Genomic DNA, 16,573 nt, shown 5'->3' with positions numbered 1-16,573 from the left:
CACACCTGAACAAATAGGGGGCCCGAGGGGGCGGCAGGGTGGAGTGTTGGAAGTGTCCTCTCTTCTGAGAGTGCCTCCCTTTTATTGCACAGATCAGAATGACAATGCTGGCCTTTTATTGGATTTTAATTAGAGAACCCAAATAAGGGCCTGCTCAAAGAAGCAGATTTTCACACCTCCGCCAGCTTGCTGGCATGTTTACTGAGTTGCTACACAACTGGACCTATTCATCAGGCCCCTCTGAGTGTGCAAATAAAGCCTAGGCTGAAGAAGACGGGACTTTGGGGGGAATGGGTGGCTGGGGGGGTGGGGAGGGGAGGGAGGTTGTCTGAAGGTGTCAGGAACTTTTCTTTTCGCTTCCTCGCAAAGGGTGTCCTTGCCTCCTTTCCGAAGATTTCTGTTCGGTTCCTTCCCCATCCTCCACTCCCAAGCCGGGGAGATAAAACTGTTAGCCGATCAATACCAATCTGTTTTGTTTTGTTTTTCCTATTTTACCCCTTCCTGAGAAAAGGCATTAGGAAAGGTTCCAAGGGTTGATTTCAAAATGTAATTGCTCAGCCGTCTAGCCACAGAGAGAGCTGAGCCACTGGCTGCCCCGACCCAGCCTGCTTTTAGGAGGAAATTTGCTCTGGAAATAGCCCACTCAGGAAGGAAGAGGGAACTTGAAAGACAGAGAGGGAAGATGGGTTTCAACATCCTGGCTCCGTTGAAACCCAGCGTGGCACTTGACTTCAGCCAGCTCATGCAGCTTATTTTGCAAAACCTCTTGATGCTGGAGGGTGAGAATGTGAGGTCATTTTAGATACTGGACCGAATGGTCATATGGGGAACCCTTGGCAAGATGTATCTGGGAATCTTTCCCTAGTGCATCTGAGCTCCTTCCTTCTTACTCAGAGTGAGGCCCTGCACATCCTCCCCAGACACTACACCTGGTGTTGGGGTGGGGCAGGATGTCGTTGGACTCCAGCTCCCATCATCCCTGACCATGGACCATACTGGCTGGTGGTGATGGAAGTTGGGGTCCAACATTAGACGGTACCATGATATCTCATGTCTGGAAAGTATGGCAGAAGCAGTCAGTTCTACTTTTTCCTTTGGAGAGAAAGCTGTGAGGGCAACTTATGCCCACATCCTGCCTTCTGGTGCTGTTTTCTGAGAGTCCGGGGTGTCCAGCGATCTTTAGATGGGTCTTCTTGGCCCACCCTTTGAAACTCTTTGTTGAATTCCAAATGTAAACCAGTTTAACTGCAACAGCTTTCCCAGAGGATGGTGAGAATTGTAGTTTTGTGGGGGTACTTGATAATTCTCTAATTGATACCCTTAGTCATCCCTGTTCCTCTTCCTGACTCACCAAGATTTCTGGGGAGATGGAGTAGTCAGTCTAAGACTGCAACACTATGCACACTTACATGGAAACAAAGCTGGTCCAGGAAGCTAAAGCCACAATCTTTTGTTTCAAGTCCGAAATCTGCCTGCTTCCCTCCCCTTTAATATTTTTCTGCAGTTTGGATGCACTTGCAAAGTGCAATTCTGGTAAGATCCAAACTACCTGCAATCACGTGCAATTTTTATATAGATCTGTGACAATGTCACGAATGTGACATGTATCTCAAGTCCTTCAGATACCTACTGAGAGCAGTGCCCCTTCCCTGGAAATGGTGTTCCCTACTGAACACCATTTATATTTATTGGTTTATTAACTTTGTGACTCACTTCCCACAACAAAAAGTCCTGAAGCAATTTACAACACTGTGCAACTTACTTGTGAGTAAACACCTACAGTATTGCACTGTTTGTCTTTGGTGTAGAAAGGTTGCTGCTTCTATGACATTCAAGGATGATGGTACAGTTCTTGTGTCTTTCATTCCAGTTGACTGAGAAAAGATCTGGCAGCTGCTAACTGTTCCTGAGGCTGCCCTCTGGTGCCTGGCTACCACCTTTCTTCACCTGTCCAAGCCAGTTACCCCACAGCCAAGAGCAGCTTTAAACATAGCAGTGAAGCTGGAACCCAGATCTCCTTGGATGGAATGTTCTGACTTGTGATATGACTCCATTTAGATTGCCAGCAGATGGGCTGATCCAGGTGGTTCTGAAACTGTGGTCCATGGACCACCAGTGGTCTGTGAGCTTCATTCAAGTGGTGTGTTTCAACAAGTGGCTACTTGGTTGGGCCAAAGGTTACGCAGAAAATGTGGGTTTGGAGTTGGGTTTTTTGAAGTAGGAGAGAGAGGCACAGTTCCAGGGATAGGAAGTGTTTATGGCACCAGATGCATTAAAATTATCATCCTGTGGTGGCCTTTCAAAGAACTACATCCTGGTGCATGTTATTTCTGAAAGTCCCAGTGCGTTAGTACTCAATAGTGGCACCATGGAAATGGTATCTCTATGTCATGGGGAAAACACTTGTTTCCAAACAAGTGTGTTTGGGATCATGGCGTGCTTTTTATGTTCTCTCTTGTCCAACTCTTGCAACAAACTGAGTGTTGACTTTGAAGTAGGGATGCTTGCTGAGTTCAAATCCTTTTTCATTCACGAACTCTCTGTGTAACCTTGAGGAAGTTCCTCATTCATAAAACTGTAGTATCTGTCACCTTCCTTGGAGATCTTCTTTGACCATGAATAATTACTAAGGAGAACTTGTGATGGACTATTATTACTATTATTATTCCTGGTCCTATGGATACTAAGGATTTTATTTTTTTTATGTTGTCAAATTGGCCCATGTGAACTATGCTGATCCAAAGCAAGGCTATATTGAGGGCACAAGGTTAAGTATCTCCTCCAAGTTTTCTAAGGAACTGGGATTTCATCTCACAATCCCTGGGGGTGGCTGCTGTGTCCTCCGTGAGAGAGTAGCTTGACCCTGGGTGAATTTGGGGTGTCTGTAAGCAAGAGAAAGTCCTCAAAGCTTTTTGATCTGAATACAAGTATTCAGCAAGAAACAAAAACCTACATTTGAATCTGAATTTGAAAACTGCTCCTTGTTTGAGCTTGAAAAGCATTTGTTTGAGCACTGATGTTTAACTTCCTGGGTAGAGGCAGAGACCCACCCAATATGTTTGGTTTCTTTGGAGAAAGGTGTTAAATTGTTTCAGGCAATAAATATGTCCAAGGAAGTTGGTATATTACAGTAGACATGGTATTGGCTGACGTTTATGAGAAGGAATTGAGGCTTCAGGTTCTGTGAGAGACAGAAGACTCTTTATTTTCTTTGTTCTCCTGCCCTTCAGTATTGAAAGAGAATCAGCTCAACACAAACGTAGTCAGTCAGCTCAAGACGAACACAGTCAGTTTAGCTTGGGCCTGGCCTTATGTTACAAGAGAGTGAAAAGACTCATGTCCAGGCAAAATGCAAGAACATTCAGTCAAAAATCCCTGCTCCAAAGATCTTGCAGTCTTGATTTGGTGATGCAGAGGACAAGGCAGACTTGGGGTTGGGGGAAGGACAGGTCACAAAATGACAGACCAGGATAAATAGGGTCTTTATTTCAGGGATGAGTAGGAAGAAATCTTGGTGTGTACACCTTTTAGTGGCTGCATTCATCTTCTCTGAGCTGAGAGATGCCTGTTCAAACTGGGCCAGTAATGAGTCAAATTAAAAGTGTGCTGACATGGGACCTGTGAAGCCATTAGGAGGACCACAGATTTTGTCTGCTGTTTGAAGCAAATCCGAGGGCACAAGGTCCCTCTTCTCCCTGGCAACTGCGTTTCCATAGTAACAGAGTTTCAGTGGCTACTGCAGAGTACAGCTCCCTAGTTTTATACTGTCCCTACATTATTCCAGCAACAGTTGCACAGGTTTTATGTACATATATATGCTTATAAAATTTATCGCTCTTATACACACACACACACACACAATGTAAGGGTTGTATTCAGCTAAGTCCTACTCACTGTAGAACTATTGGCATGACTTAACATGTCTATTGACTTCAGTGGGTCCTTAAGTGTAGGTGGTGCTCATGGATTTGCTTGCTTTGGACGAAACAGAAATATGAGCCCCTACAGTCAATGCTTTTACTGCAGCTACCACCCAGCTGCACTCAATGGCTGGTGCAAGGATGATGATAATTTATATTTGGCAGATATATCTGATAGAGATGGCAAAATGACCCTAGGGTGAGAGTTGCCTCGCTGTGGTCATTTGGCCACACCTTTTTGCTCTTTTAAGACATTGCAGAGTGGCAAAAGAATGTTTATACTATATTTCTGAAAGATGTGTGTGTGCATTGTATAGATACAGATATATAGGATGTGATTTTTACATGTAGACTTCATATATTAGTGGGAGAAGCTGTCTTTTCTCCCATGTAAGTTCTACTTTTACACAAGAACAGGAGCATTGCTTAGTACTTAAAAACTCAAGGCCCATGATCCAAATTTGCATCAAATTTGCATCAATTTAGCAGGACTGGAGCCCTAATCTGCAAAGGTCAGCCCTCTATCTTGAAGAGCAATCAGAAGATGGTCAATTTGAAGGACTAACTGTTGCATAGGTAGAAATCCATCAGAAGGGAGACTTGCAAAGGTCTTTAAATTGTCCCATCAACAGTTTCCGCACCTGGATGGCAAACTAAGCAGGGATGGAGGTCACCTGTCCTTCTGCAAATTTTACACCCATTGGGGTCTTCATTTTTTGTGCTGGTGAATCTTCTCTTCTTTGGCAATGTGTAAATGGCCACCCTAGCAACTTTATATGCATAAAGATTGGATCTGGAATTAAATACAGTGGTACCTCGGGTTACAGACGCTTCAGGTTACAGACGTTTTAGGTTACAGAGTCCACTAACCCAGAAATAGTACCTCAGGTTAAGAACTTTGCTTCAGGATGAAAACAGAAATCGCATGGCAGCAGCGGGAGGCCCCATTAGCTAAAGTGGTACCTCAGGTTAAGAACAGCTTCAGGTTAAGAACGGACCTCCAGGACGAATTAAGTTCTTAACCAGAGGTACCACTGTATACAGATAATAAAAAATTGTTACCAAAACCAAAGCAAAACAAATCACAGAGACAGACACAGAACCACAAATGTATAAATTATATTTTCACAGTACAGATTTAGCTGATGGAGTGGAGTAGGAGGCACCTATTTAAAGTATGAGTTGTTCTGAAGAATAAACAGCAAATTTATTTGCTTTTTATCCTCCTGCCTCATCAATCCTCCCTCCCAAACTTCCTTGATTCCAACAGTCACCCATGTATATTATCTGCCACAGGAAGTATGGCAGCAGTATAGTTTTATTTGTTGGGCACTGGAAAGGCAAACATGAGTCTTGTGCAAAACCGTGTGTGTGTGTGTGTGTGTGTGTGTGTGTGTGTGTGTGTGTGTAAGTATTGGACAGCAAGCAGTTGAATAGTCTTCTACTGGAGTCGACAGAAGGGGTTTCTTTAAAGCCTACCGTAATTGCAGCAGGCTGGGGCAATTTCAAAGTACAGTGGTACCTCGGGTTAAGCTCTTAATTCGTTCCGGAGGTCCGTACTTAACCTGAAACTGTTCTTAACCTGAAGCACCACTTTAGCTAATGGGGCCTCCTGCTGCTGCCGCACCGCCAGAGCACGATTTCTGTTCTCATCCTGAAGCAAAGTTCTTAACCTGAAGCACTATTTCTGGGTTAGCAGAGTCTGTAACCTGAAGCGTATGTAACCTGAAGCGTATGTAACCCGAGGTACCACTGTAGGCTTCAGCTAGTGGGGAAGTGCTTGAAAAAAGTGTTCTGTTAGCTACAAAAGAAGTCTTCTTTTGAGCATAAATTTCAGTGGGGAAAGGGGTGGGGTTGTGGGTCCCGTGGGCACCAGATGAGGTCTATATAGGCACAGGCGCACCTGCAAGTGCAGCACTGGTGACTCCTGGTTTATAGGATGGATTTTTGCATGTGCAAAGAACTGGTTGTCTGACAGAAGGGGAGAGCGGGCAGGGCATATGTGCTCAGCCTGTTTAGGAAGATAAATCTCCTGCATGAACGTATTATGGCCTCAGACCCCAGGGTTGGCGGGAAACCTGGCCCAAAATGTTTGCTCTTGGCCATGGGCCATTCAAGCAGGGCAATAGCTGAGGTGAGGCCAGCAGATGGATGTTCCGGCTAAGGAATGTTCAGAAACAAGCACGCAACCCAAATGTGGTGTGGTGGTTAAAGTGTTGGACTAGGACCTGGGAGACCAGGGTTCAAATCCTCACTCATGAAGCTCACTGGGTGATCTTGGGCCAGTCACTTTCTCTTAGGCCACCCTACCGCACAGGGTTGTTATGAGGAAAAAATGGGGAGTGGGAAAACCATGTGTGCCACCTTTGAAGAAAGGTGGAAGAGAATTCTAACGACGTTTTTAAATTTGTGACATAACAGTTTTTGTTTAAAAATGAGGGCTTCGTTTTAGAATTGGAACATTTCTGGTTTAAAAAACAACAATACAGTGGTACCTCAGGTTACATACGTTTCAGGTTACATATGCTTCAGGTTACAGACTCTGCTAACCCAGAAATATTACCTCAGGTTAAGAACTTTGCTTCAGGATGAGAACAGAAATCAGGCAGCAGCAGCTGGAGGCCCCACTAGCTAAAGTGGTGCTTCAGGTTAAGAACAGTTTCAGGTTAAGAACGGACCTCCAGAACGAATTAAGTACATAACCAGACGTACCACTGTAATAATCAGCAGCAACTGGTGCCCTTGATATTGTTCCAAACATTACCCACTTGGCAGACCAAAGCAGCACCCACACAAATGTTTCCTTGGCTCAGGGTGGATTTTTCAAGATCACTATCTACACGCTTGAAGTGTTCATGGAAATTAAAAAAAAATCCCCTTTTGATTTCTGTGAGTGGCATTCAGCTCTGTTTTGCTCAGAGTAGACCTGTTGAAATTCATAGGCCTAACTTAGTCATGTTCATTCATTTCAGTGAGTTTAGTTCAGGCATAGGCAAACTCAGCCCTCCAGATGTTTGGGACTACAATTTCCATCATCCCTGACCACTAGTCCTGTTAGCTAGGGATCATGGGAGTTGTAGTCCCAAAACACCTGGGGGCCGAGTTTGCCTATGCCTGGTTTAGTTGAATAGCTCCCTATGATTGTGAGCATGGCAGGGTGCTTATAGGGGTGGGGGGATAGTGTGGAAGGCTAACTAAGGGGGGCACTTTTCCATTAGCAAAAGATGGAATGCATGGCTCAGAAAAAGGATAGATTTGCCCATTCATATGTATAGATGCACATTTAGAAAGCATTGCTAAAGCTGAAATATAGCTACAACACATGACACCACCACAATCAGATACCCTGTGTGTCTGATAACAATTACTGGGCATTTTCCATCTTCTCTCCCTTTTTACAGTTCTTGATGGACTTGAAACTGAGAACTCTAAAAAAGAGTTGTAGGGCGCATGTTCACCTGGTGTTTCCTTTTGACTTGATTGCAGTTAAATCAGCTTGGGATCCAGGGCTAATTCAGTCCCTCTTCCTCTCAAAATGACCCGTGGTTTTTTTTTAGGTGGGGAGGTTCTTCCAGTGCCCTTCCTGCTTTCCAGCCCGCCATAAGGGAGTCTGGATTGCTCTGACCCGCCTGAGTTGAGATGTATAGGGTTTCATTGTGAGGGAATATGTTCATTATATAACTAGGTTAAACCTTATGAGCATAAAAACTGGCCTATTCAGTGTACATGTTTCTGATTATAATCTTTAAAAATGCACAGAGCAAGACAGACAGTGTTAAGCATTGAATTTTTGTAGTTGTTGCTGTTAAGACATTTTAAAATATAAGTTCAGTCAACAAATTCCGGTCACCGGGGGCCTGTTTTTGATATGATTCATCATATCCATTCACACGCAACTCTTAATTCAATGATAATAAAATATTAAACTGAGGGAGGGGGGAAATAAATGGATCCCTGGACTTGAAACCCTGTCTATAAACTCTAGCTTAAGTGAGCTGATTTTAGACTCTGGACTTAATGCTCATGTACAGACCCCAACCCCACCCTTTTGATGTGTTTTCCTTCACTTACTGAACTCGAAAATGTGGTGAGTCCTGCTCTCCTACTGAGTAGGGCTCATGACGTCTGCCTCACGATTGTTCCCTGACAGCACCATTGCGTAGAAATGCGGCAACCCAACCTTAGAAGCAGGGCTGGATTTAGGTTTGATGAGGCCCTAAGCTACTGAAGGTAATGGGGCCCTTTAGATGTCCAGCTGTCCTTTGTCAACAACAAATTGTCGCTGTTTTTTGTGTTGAATATATGCTATATGGTAATTTATGGACCAAATAGGTATCTAAAGCCATTTGCACATGAAAAAATATGTATTTTATCAACGTACTTGTTGAAAAGTCCATGCAGAATGCAGAGTCCATGCAGAATGTAGGCACCCTATACATAGAAATGGGCAAACCAGTGATATTTTAGGGAGCAGGCGAGCAGGCGGGGCCCATTACTTACATCACAGGAGCCTACACATCACAAAACACTGTTGCTGTGTGTAGGCTTTATTTCATTTGCTTTTTATCTTATATTTTGGAAATGTACATCCAGGTTGTTTTTCCTTTAATTTTTGGGGGGCTTCCAAGAGAGTGGGGCCTTAAGTATAGCTTGTTTAGCTTATACGTAAATCCGGCACTGCTTAGAAGGACAGCTGGTTTCACATCCTTGAGTTCAAGCCTGGGATAGAAGAGAAATTCAGTTCCCTTTACATTTTAAGTTGCCCACAGCACCAAAATGCAGCCATCCTTAGAAACGTTTACTTCCCTGAATTTTGCAATGCAGTTCTTCAACCCAAAAATGCGTGTATGAAGGGGCAAAGGGCATATATGAAAGAGTTGCTAAAATAGGGAAAATATAAACATTTTCAAAATGGGGTGGGTAAATGTTATTAATGGGGACACCTGCATCCAAAGATACGAACACTAAAATGCTGGCTAATTTTCATGAGTTGCGAACTGCTGCAGAAATGAGCTGAGCTTAAGAGTGGGAAAACAAGAGACATCAATGAAGACAAGCTGACAGGTCCTCCCGTCCCGAGTGAAAGCCAATCTGTGTCCCCATTGCACACCTTACACCGGCAACCCCGGGGCAGGTGTCTCCAATGTGCAAACTTTAAAGACAAAAGGGAAAAGGGCAAAACGCTGCCTTGGGTTGGGTTGCCCTCCCCCGCTGCTTTTCATTCTAATCACTTTGTGTCAGTAGCATCTGGGCAGCTGAGAAAGGAGGAAGAAGGGAGAGCCCCTGAACACTTTCTCTGCTCCTTCTTTCATTCCACTGTGATGCGTGCTAACTTCATAGGTAAGGGAGCAGGTGTATAAACATGCACGGGTGGGAAAGGAACAAGGCGGGAGGGAGATTAGATTTCAAAGCTTCCTAGCCTGTCCTGGGAAGGAGGCAGGCATGTTTTGCTAGAAACTCCTCGTCTGGCATTATAATGCACCTCCACTCAGCCCGGCATTGTTGCCAATGGTAGGGATTTTCCCAGCATTTAATCTTAAAAAAAAGAAAAGAAAAAGGCGTAGTTGCAAGGCTCAGAGCTACACTCTTGGATCTGGAAGCTGGTCTCCTCTCCCCAGATATGCAGAGGTAGACCATGGCTATTCTGACCCATTTTAATTTAGCTGGTGATTTAGCATTTAGCCCAGGCATCCCCAGACTCAGCCCTCCAGCTGTTTTGGGACTACAACTCCCACCATCCCTAGCTAACAGGACCAGTGGTCAGGGATGATGGGAACTGTAGTCCCAAAACATCTGGAGGGCCAAATTTGGGGATGCCTGATTTAGCCTGTTCCAACGTACCAGTGAGGATAAAAGCAGGAAGGGCTGCGGTTGTGGCAAGAAGAGTTTTTGTGGGAAATGACGGCAGCAAGCTCTGAGAATCAGTAATGTGGCCGCAGCTGGGATTTTCCCAGTCTCACCTAGGCACCGAGCATTTAAATACAAAAAGGACAGGCAGGAAATAATCAACTCGAGATATTTAATACCTATGTCCAGTGGTGAGGAGACGAGGCTTTCCTTACGCACGTTCCAAGCACTCCCTTCTTAATTATTCCTCTGGCATTCAAGGCAAGTTCCTGGGCTGATCCCTACTCAAATTAAACCCTGGATTTTCCCTTGCACTTAGGAATGTATTAGAATCATAATTACAAGTAGTGATCTAGGAGCAGACATGGACCTGAGCCAGGAGGAGAGGGAGCTTTGCAGAAGCAGCTCCACTTTGGTGCAAGATTAGCAGCAAGGTGAATAAGCTGCAGGCCAAAGTGAAGGCATCTGCTTGCAGGGCCACCTGAAGGCCCATTGGCCCATATATACCATATACGATATCTTTATTGTCATTGTCCCATGCAGAACAATGAAATTGAAAAACTACATAAAACATTTAAAAACCCCTAAAAACTCTGAAACCCCATTTTAAAATACACTATACTATACATAAGACCCCTTATGCTGCGTTTAGAACCAGAATTGCATTAGCGTAGAAACTGTTTCTCAGGCAGCTAGTCCTGGTCTTTATAACCCTATATCTTCTTCCAGAAGGCAGAAGCTGAAAGAGATAATTTCCGGGGTGCGTACTATCCTGTGCTATCTCTGCCGCTTTCTTAAGGCACCTGACGGCATAGATTTGATCTAAGGTGGGAAGAGTGCACCCAGTTATTCTCTCTGCAGTCTTTACAACCCTGGACAGCATTGTTTTTTCCCTGGCCGTGCAGCTCCCAAACCGCACACAGAGACCATAAGTTAATACACTCTCCCCAGTGCAATGGTAAAATGCCATCAACAGGTCCCATCACTCTCCTGCTGCAGAGCAGAGCCCCCCCCCCAAAGACTCCTGCACCTGTTATCTCGCTCCCCCCCACAGGGGATGCAATAGAAGCAGCACAGTGCATTTGTCGGAGTCACACAGAGCCTCTGCCCCAGCCACAAAAGGATGACTGTGCTCTGCTGGAGGGGATTGAATGGCAAAACTCTAAGTCAGGGACCATTTTCAGGAAGGGGTAGTGAAGGATGAGTTAGCCCAAGTCTCTTAGTGAGCTGCCAGAAAGCCCTTTTCGTCACAAACGTCAGTCCTTCCCAGGGCCAGCTCCAGGTTTGACGGGAGCCCTGAGCAAAACGACAACAGTGGGGCCTCCTGCTGCGTCAGTGTGTCGTGGTGCGCTCGGTTGTGGTGGCAGCTGCTTCGGGCAATGCTGGGCTGGATCTAGACACGTCCAGAAAGTGTTTCAGGAAAATGCATTGTAAACCTCAAAGTGGGATATATCATGTTGGCGAAAGCTGGGAGGCCACAGCGCCATCTGGTGTCACAGTCTTATAACGCATATAAAATGCTTTTTCTTTACTAATGTAGCAGAGTCCCTGGACGGCTGTATCGAACCACCCTTTGGACTTCCCCCAGTGGTCTAGTCTAGAGCACAGGTGGGGCACCTTTCCCACCAAGTGGTACCAGAGGCAAAAGTGAGCTGAGTAGACAATGTATCTCTTTCTAGTGCACCGTAGGCTGGTTTCTACACAAACTCTCTCTCACACACACACACCCTCTTTCCTCCATCCTCACCACCAGGAAACACTACTGAGTTCAAGGATACATTCCAGGCAACCACAACCCACCCTCAAGGAGGGTGGGAGGCAGGGCTGACTAGAGGGAGAGAGTGTGGCTTGACCTCAGGATCCTCCGGCCATCAGTCAGCATTCTGTGACCTCTGAGGATGCTCGGCCCTCATTTTTCAAAATATCTATTTTATTGATTTATAAGAAACATAGAATTGTTGGGGGGTTTTTTTTAGACTCCCCCACTTTTTAGGGTTCCTTCCCCACAGAATTTATGTACTTCTGCAAATATTAGGTACCCCTCACCCCATATGCCTGCTGATATTGACCACTTGTGTGTGGAAAGTTCCATTTTTTATTTGTAAGAATTGGCTCTCACAGCCTGAGCATCAGAAACTCTTGTTTCTGGCTTTGAGGGACAGAAAAGCTTGCAGCCAGGCTATCTTGTAGGAAATATCTTCAGCTGTGCTTTGTTGCCATCTTGTTAAGTAATATTTTTTAGTTTTAATGCTGTTGTTGTGCTTTATTGGAATATTTGTACCCTGTCTTGGGAAACTTTGCGTTGAAGGGCAGTTTAACAACAACAACATCAACAACATTACTACTATTATTCTCATCACCATCTTACTATTAGAGAAGCCACAGTAGAATTAGTTCTGATGCTTCCAATGTTTGTTTTAAATTGAGCCAAATTTGAGAGGGAGCTACTGACTTTGGTGCACATTATATCAGAACAATTGGCTAGAGAGTTACAAAAGCCTGTGTCTCTCAGATCCCTCTTCCTTGTAAATTCCACTGCAGGAATGGGGCTTGAGGGCCACATTTATTCCTGGGCAATTTTTCTGGGGCAACTTGCCAGTGGTGGTCAGAGCAGATTTAAAAGTCAATGAATGTGAATTTTGCCTTTGTTTGGTAGGCTAGTTTCTACACAAGCCCTCTATCCTCAAGCCAGTCAAGCAAAAAGCATTAATGGGGATCAAGGACTCTTTCCAGCCAGGCAAAAACACCCAGGTAGAGTGCAAAGCGGCACCAGTGAGGTGTATGGCCTACGGATAGCCCTGATGGCTGGAGGGCTACATCTGATCTCCAGTGACCAAGTTTCGCCATGCTTTACAACACAATGCAAGAAGTTCTGCCGTCACACTGTACACCTCCCCACCCCATTCTAGCATGATTGGCTGGCTGGAGTAGGGAAACACACAGGCAGGATGACATCACGTTGCACCATGTGATGTCATAGAAATTGTGCGGAAGGAGGAGCTAGAGAGATATGGGGGGGCAGGGCGGCGGCAGTTTAGTATCCCTGATAACTCCGAGTTTCACTTGTGTTGTTGCTAGGAATTGCTTGTTGTTGTCAGGCTTCCAGGAATTGGCTTCCTCCCCCATGGCACTCAGAACGGTGGTGCTCCCAGTTAAGGATCCCACCTGCTTCTGTCCCTATTAATCTACGTCACTCCATCTTGTAATCTGAGCTTGTACCCTCTGTACTTTCTGTTCTGCCACTTTCTGAGCTCTCTGTGACTTTGGAGAAGGGGTGTGTGAACGCTGCCCAGAGGCTGTGAATCTGTTAACCCTCTCTCTCCCAGTATTTCATCTCCTAGCTGTTGCCCATCCAGTATTTCCCAGCTTCTGCCTTCTGAACTATGTCCCTCTGCAAACCACCGTTCCAAATCTATACTATCCTCCTGCTCCTGGTAAGATTCAGGATCTGGATTTTGATAGGTCCCTGACAATTGTCCTGATTCGTTCTGTTTCTCGTTGGTGCCCTTGCTCTCTTCTAACACTCCTTCCCTTCTTCCATCTCCAGAGAACTCAGTGGCGGCCAAATCGGGCGGTTGCTTCCCTGGATCAGCCTGGGTGAACCTGGAGCAAGGGGGCACCAAGCTGGTGAAGGACCTCCACCCTGGAGACCGGGTCCTGGCGGCCGACGTGCAAGGGCAGCTGCTCTACAGCGAGTTCCTCGCCTTCCTGGACCAGGAGGAGCCTCCCGTCCGCAAGCTTTTCTACGTGATCGAGACCCGGCGGCCCCGGGCGCGCCTCTTGCTCACGGCGGCTCACTTGCTTTTTGTGGCCCCGCCGCAGAACCACTCCAAGCCCCAACCTGTCTTCGCCAGCCGCGTTCAGCCGGGTCAACGCGTCTACGTGCTGGGCAAAGGGAGCCAGACACTGTTGCAGGCCGAGGTGCGCAGCGTGTCCCTGCGGGAAGAGGCCTTGGGTGCCTACGCCCCGCTCACTGCTCAGGGCACTATCCTCATCAACCAGGTGCTGGCATCGTGCTATGCGGTCATTGAGGAGCACAGCTGGGCCCACTGGGCATTTGCCCCTTTCCGAGTCACTCACGCTCTCCTGGCGATGCTGTACCCCAGCGGCCTCTCCTCCCCGGTCCTTTTCCCAACCGCTGCCCTGGACGACGCCCCAGCAGGAGTCCACTGGTATTCCCGCCTCCTCTACCACATTGGCCGCTGGGTATTGGATTCTGAGATGATACACCCACTGGGCATGGCCAGCTGAGGGGGACGGCTCTCCACACCCCACCTTGACCTGTCATAAGAACAGAGAATCACCTTATGTAAACTTCTTGGTGTTGTGAGCCACTTTGAGCATGGTTTACCATGGGAAAGTGGCCTGCAAGTGAACAATGACAATGATGAAAATAGTACAAAGGGCGGGGAGGGGAGAAAACTAAGATGAAGAAGGAAAGAAAGAGAATGAAAGACTTTAAAACAATAATAATAATAGTAGGACAGTCCAAAGTAGACTTTAAGGAGCAGGAAGAGCCCAGGAATATCCCCCCCAGTTTAGTTGAGAAATATATATATTTTTTATTTGATTTCTATTTTGTTGTCTGTTTGATTGTTTCGTTGTCCTCATCTCCTGGATATTTATTTGTTTGGTATTTTGAAATAGATGTTTTAAAGGATATGAACCCGACCTTCAAGAGCCTTAAATAGTTTCTTTGATAATTTATTATCATGTGAACTGTACACTCAACGGGGAGAAGAAAATTATTTTGCAAGGCCAAGCAAAAGTGCACAGAGTTCTATTTTTCTATGTGTGACACACGTCCAGACTTTCCAAAAGTAAAACTTCTGTCCCTCCCATCTGTACGTTGCTTTGCTCTTCTACAACAGCGAGTCCTGGAACAAACGAAAGACATACTACTCCATAGACGGGGGGGGGGGAGGGGGTCCGTAAATTATATTTTTATACACAGAATTGTAAATTCAATTTTTTTTTAGAGAGAGAGAGATCAATACTTAACAGTCACATTTCATTTTTTTTGGAAATAGTGTAAAATATAAGAATATATTATTTTAATTTAAATAGTATCAAATGTAATGTCAGCTTCTGTATTGTTTCTAATTGTCTTTGGAAATATTTTGCTTTGTATAAAAGATAACAGCCACCCCTTTTCAACCACACTCTTGGAACGCAAGACTGTTACACACACCTTAATTCATTTGCAAAACTCTGGGGAGGTGGGGAGAAACTCTCTTATTTTTACCTTCAAAATCAAGAAGAAGAAATTTATGAGAAAATATTTTTTAAAAAGCGCACATGTTGGCTATTATGTGACAATGGAGAATAGTTTGTACAGAGGAGGGGGGGAAGGATGTTTTGCATTAATAAACTGATAAATAACCGCTGTCAATTTACTAAAATGTATTTTTGAATATTTTGTAATAGTTTTAATAGTTTTATAGAAATAAAATGTGCCATGCACAGTCTGGTTAGTATATAATAACAAAGGATTCCTGGTGCATCACATTGTTTTTTTCTTTTTAAACTGTTGTTGAGGTAGGAAAATGTGAATATCTGACATCACCATTCCAAGGGCTGCTGTATGGCCAAAGCTCTCTCGTTATTACTTAGTCACCTTCTCAAATAACGTAGTCACCTTTGAAGACTCCAGTGGCCATTTTGAGCTGTGCTGAAATCTCTGACCTTTAGGTAACTGAGGATGGATGAATCAGTCAATTTCAGTTTCTTTAAATTTCTGCAGCCATCTGCATTTTTTTTATATAAAAAAAATAAAAACGTCCTCGTGAAGATTCATCAGTATTTTAGCACAAATTTATTCCAATGTACACATTTGTATATGCGATTTTGACTAATATACACATCTCTGCAAGCTGTTTCCTCTAGCACAATGCTCTTTTTCTATATTATGCTCACTAATGTATTCCTCTGCACACACACTTTTTATCCAAATATACACATTTTTGCACACATTGATTGGCTGGAGAACTGATTGGGAGATGTGTGAGTTTCAAATAATTGTGTTTTGGTTACTATCAAGATGCAGATATTGCCCTAGACTAGGGGTCTTCCATATTCTGCTGGACTCCAACTTCCATCATCCTTGGTCATTGGCTATGCTGGCTGGGGCTGATGGAAGTTGGAATCCAACAGCAACATCTGTAATAATAATAATAATAATAATAATAATAATAATAATAATAATTTATTTATACCCCACCCATCTGGCTGGGTTTCCCCAGCCACTCTGGGCGGCTTCCAACAAAATATTAAAATACAGTAGGCCATCAAACATTAAAAGCTTCCCTAAACAGGGCTGCCTTCAGATGGCCAATGATTCCCCTAAGGTCCCTAAATCTTATGGGGACCAAGAAGGAATTTGTCATGTGGTTTGGCAGAAGCCACGTGCTTAACGTACTGTGCTGTTTGAACCCGAGTTCATGCTATGGAGGAGGGTTTTTGGATTATCCTCAGTTCACACTGAAGAGGACCTTTGGACCTCAGTTCAATAACAGGCCATAGCAAGACTGGTATCTCTCCTTTCCTCTCTGACTAAGACTGTGTATGCTATTACACACATGGCTTTTGAGTCTGCCAGTAATTTCAGGGTTGTAAACCCACCTTCAAGTGGGGAACTGAGAACTCTCTCCAAACTAAGTGATGGCCTTTAGGCCTGTTAAAATCATTCTCCCTTCACCTGGTGATGTGTCAATATCATCAAGGTTGTAAAGTCTTTGTTGATGGAATGTTAATACATCTGAGGTTATAAACTTAGTTTAGATTATGTACATTTTGGGGTGTGCGCT

The 16,573-nt window shown here is 44.7% G+C and overlaps 1 protein-coding gene across 1 annotated transcript in view; it reads left to right on the top strand.

Annotated features, from left to right (window-relative positions):
• SHH (sonic hedgehog signaling molecule) overlaps positions 1–15,259 on the top strand; it is a 32,721-nt gene extending 17,462 nt beyond the window's left edge. Inside the window, exon 3 of the mRNA XM_053359131.1 lies at positions 13,315–15,259. Coding sequence (XP_053215106.1) covers positions 13,315–14,018 — 704 coding nt within the window. The 3' untranslated portion in view covers positions 14,019–15,259. The remainder of the gene's footprint in view (positions 1–13,314) is intronic.
• Positions 15,260–16,573: the final 1,314 nt, after the last annotated feature.

The sequence above is a fragment of the Podarcis raffonei genome, chromosome 12 (genome assembly GCF_027172205.1).
Source record: "Podarcis raffonei isolate rPodRaf1 chromosome 12, rPodRaf1.pri, whole genome shotgun sequence".
NCBI classification, from domain to species: Eukaryota; Metazoa; Chordata; class Lepidosauria; order Squamata; family Lacertidae; genus Podarcis; species Podarcis raffonei.
Note: the sequence above shows the minus strand (reverse complement) of the source record. Positions and strands in the feature narration are given on the sequence as shown.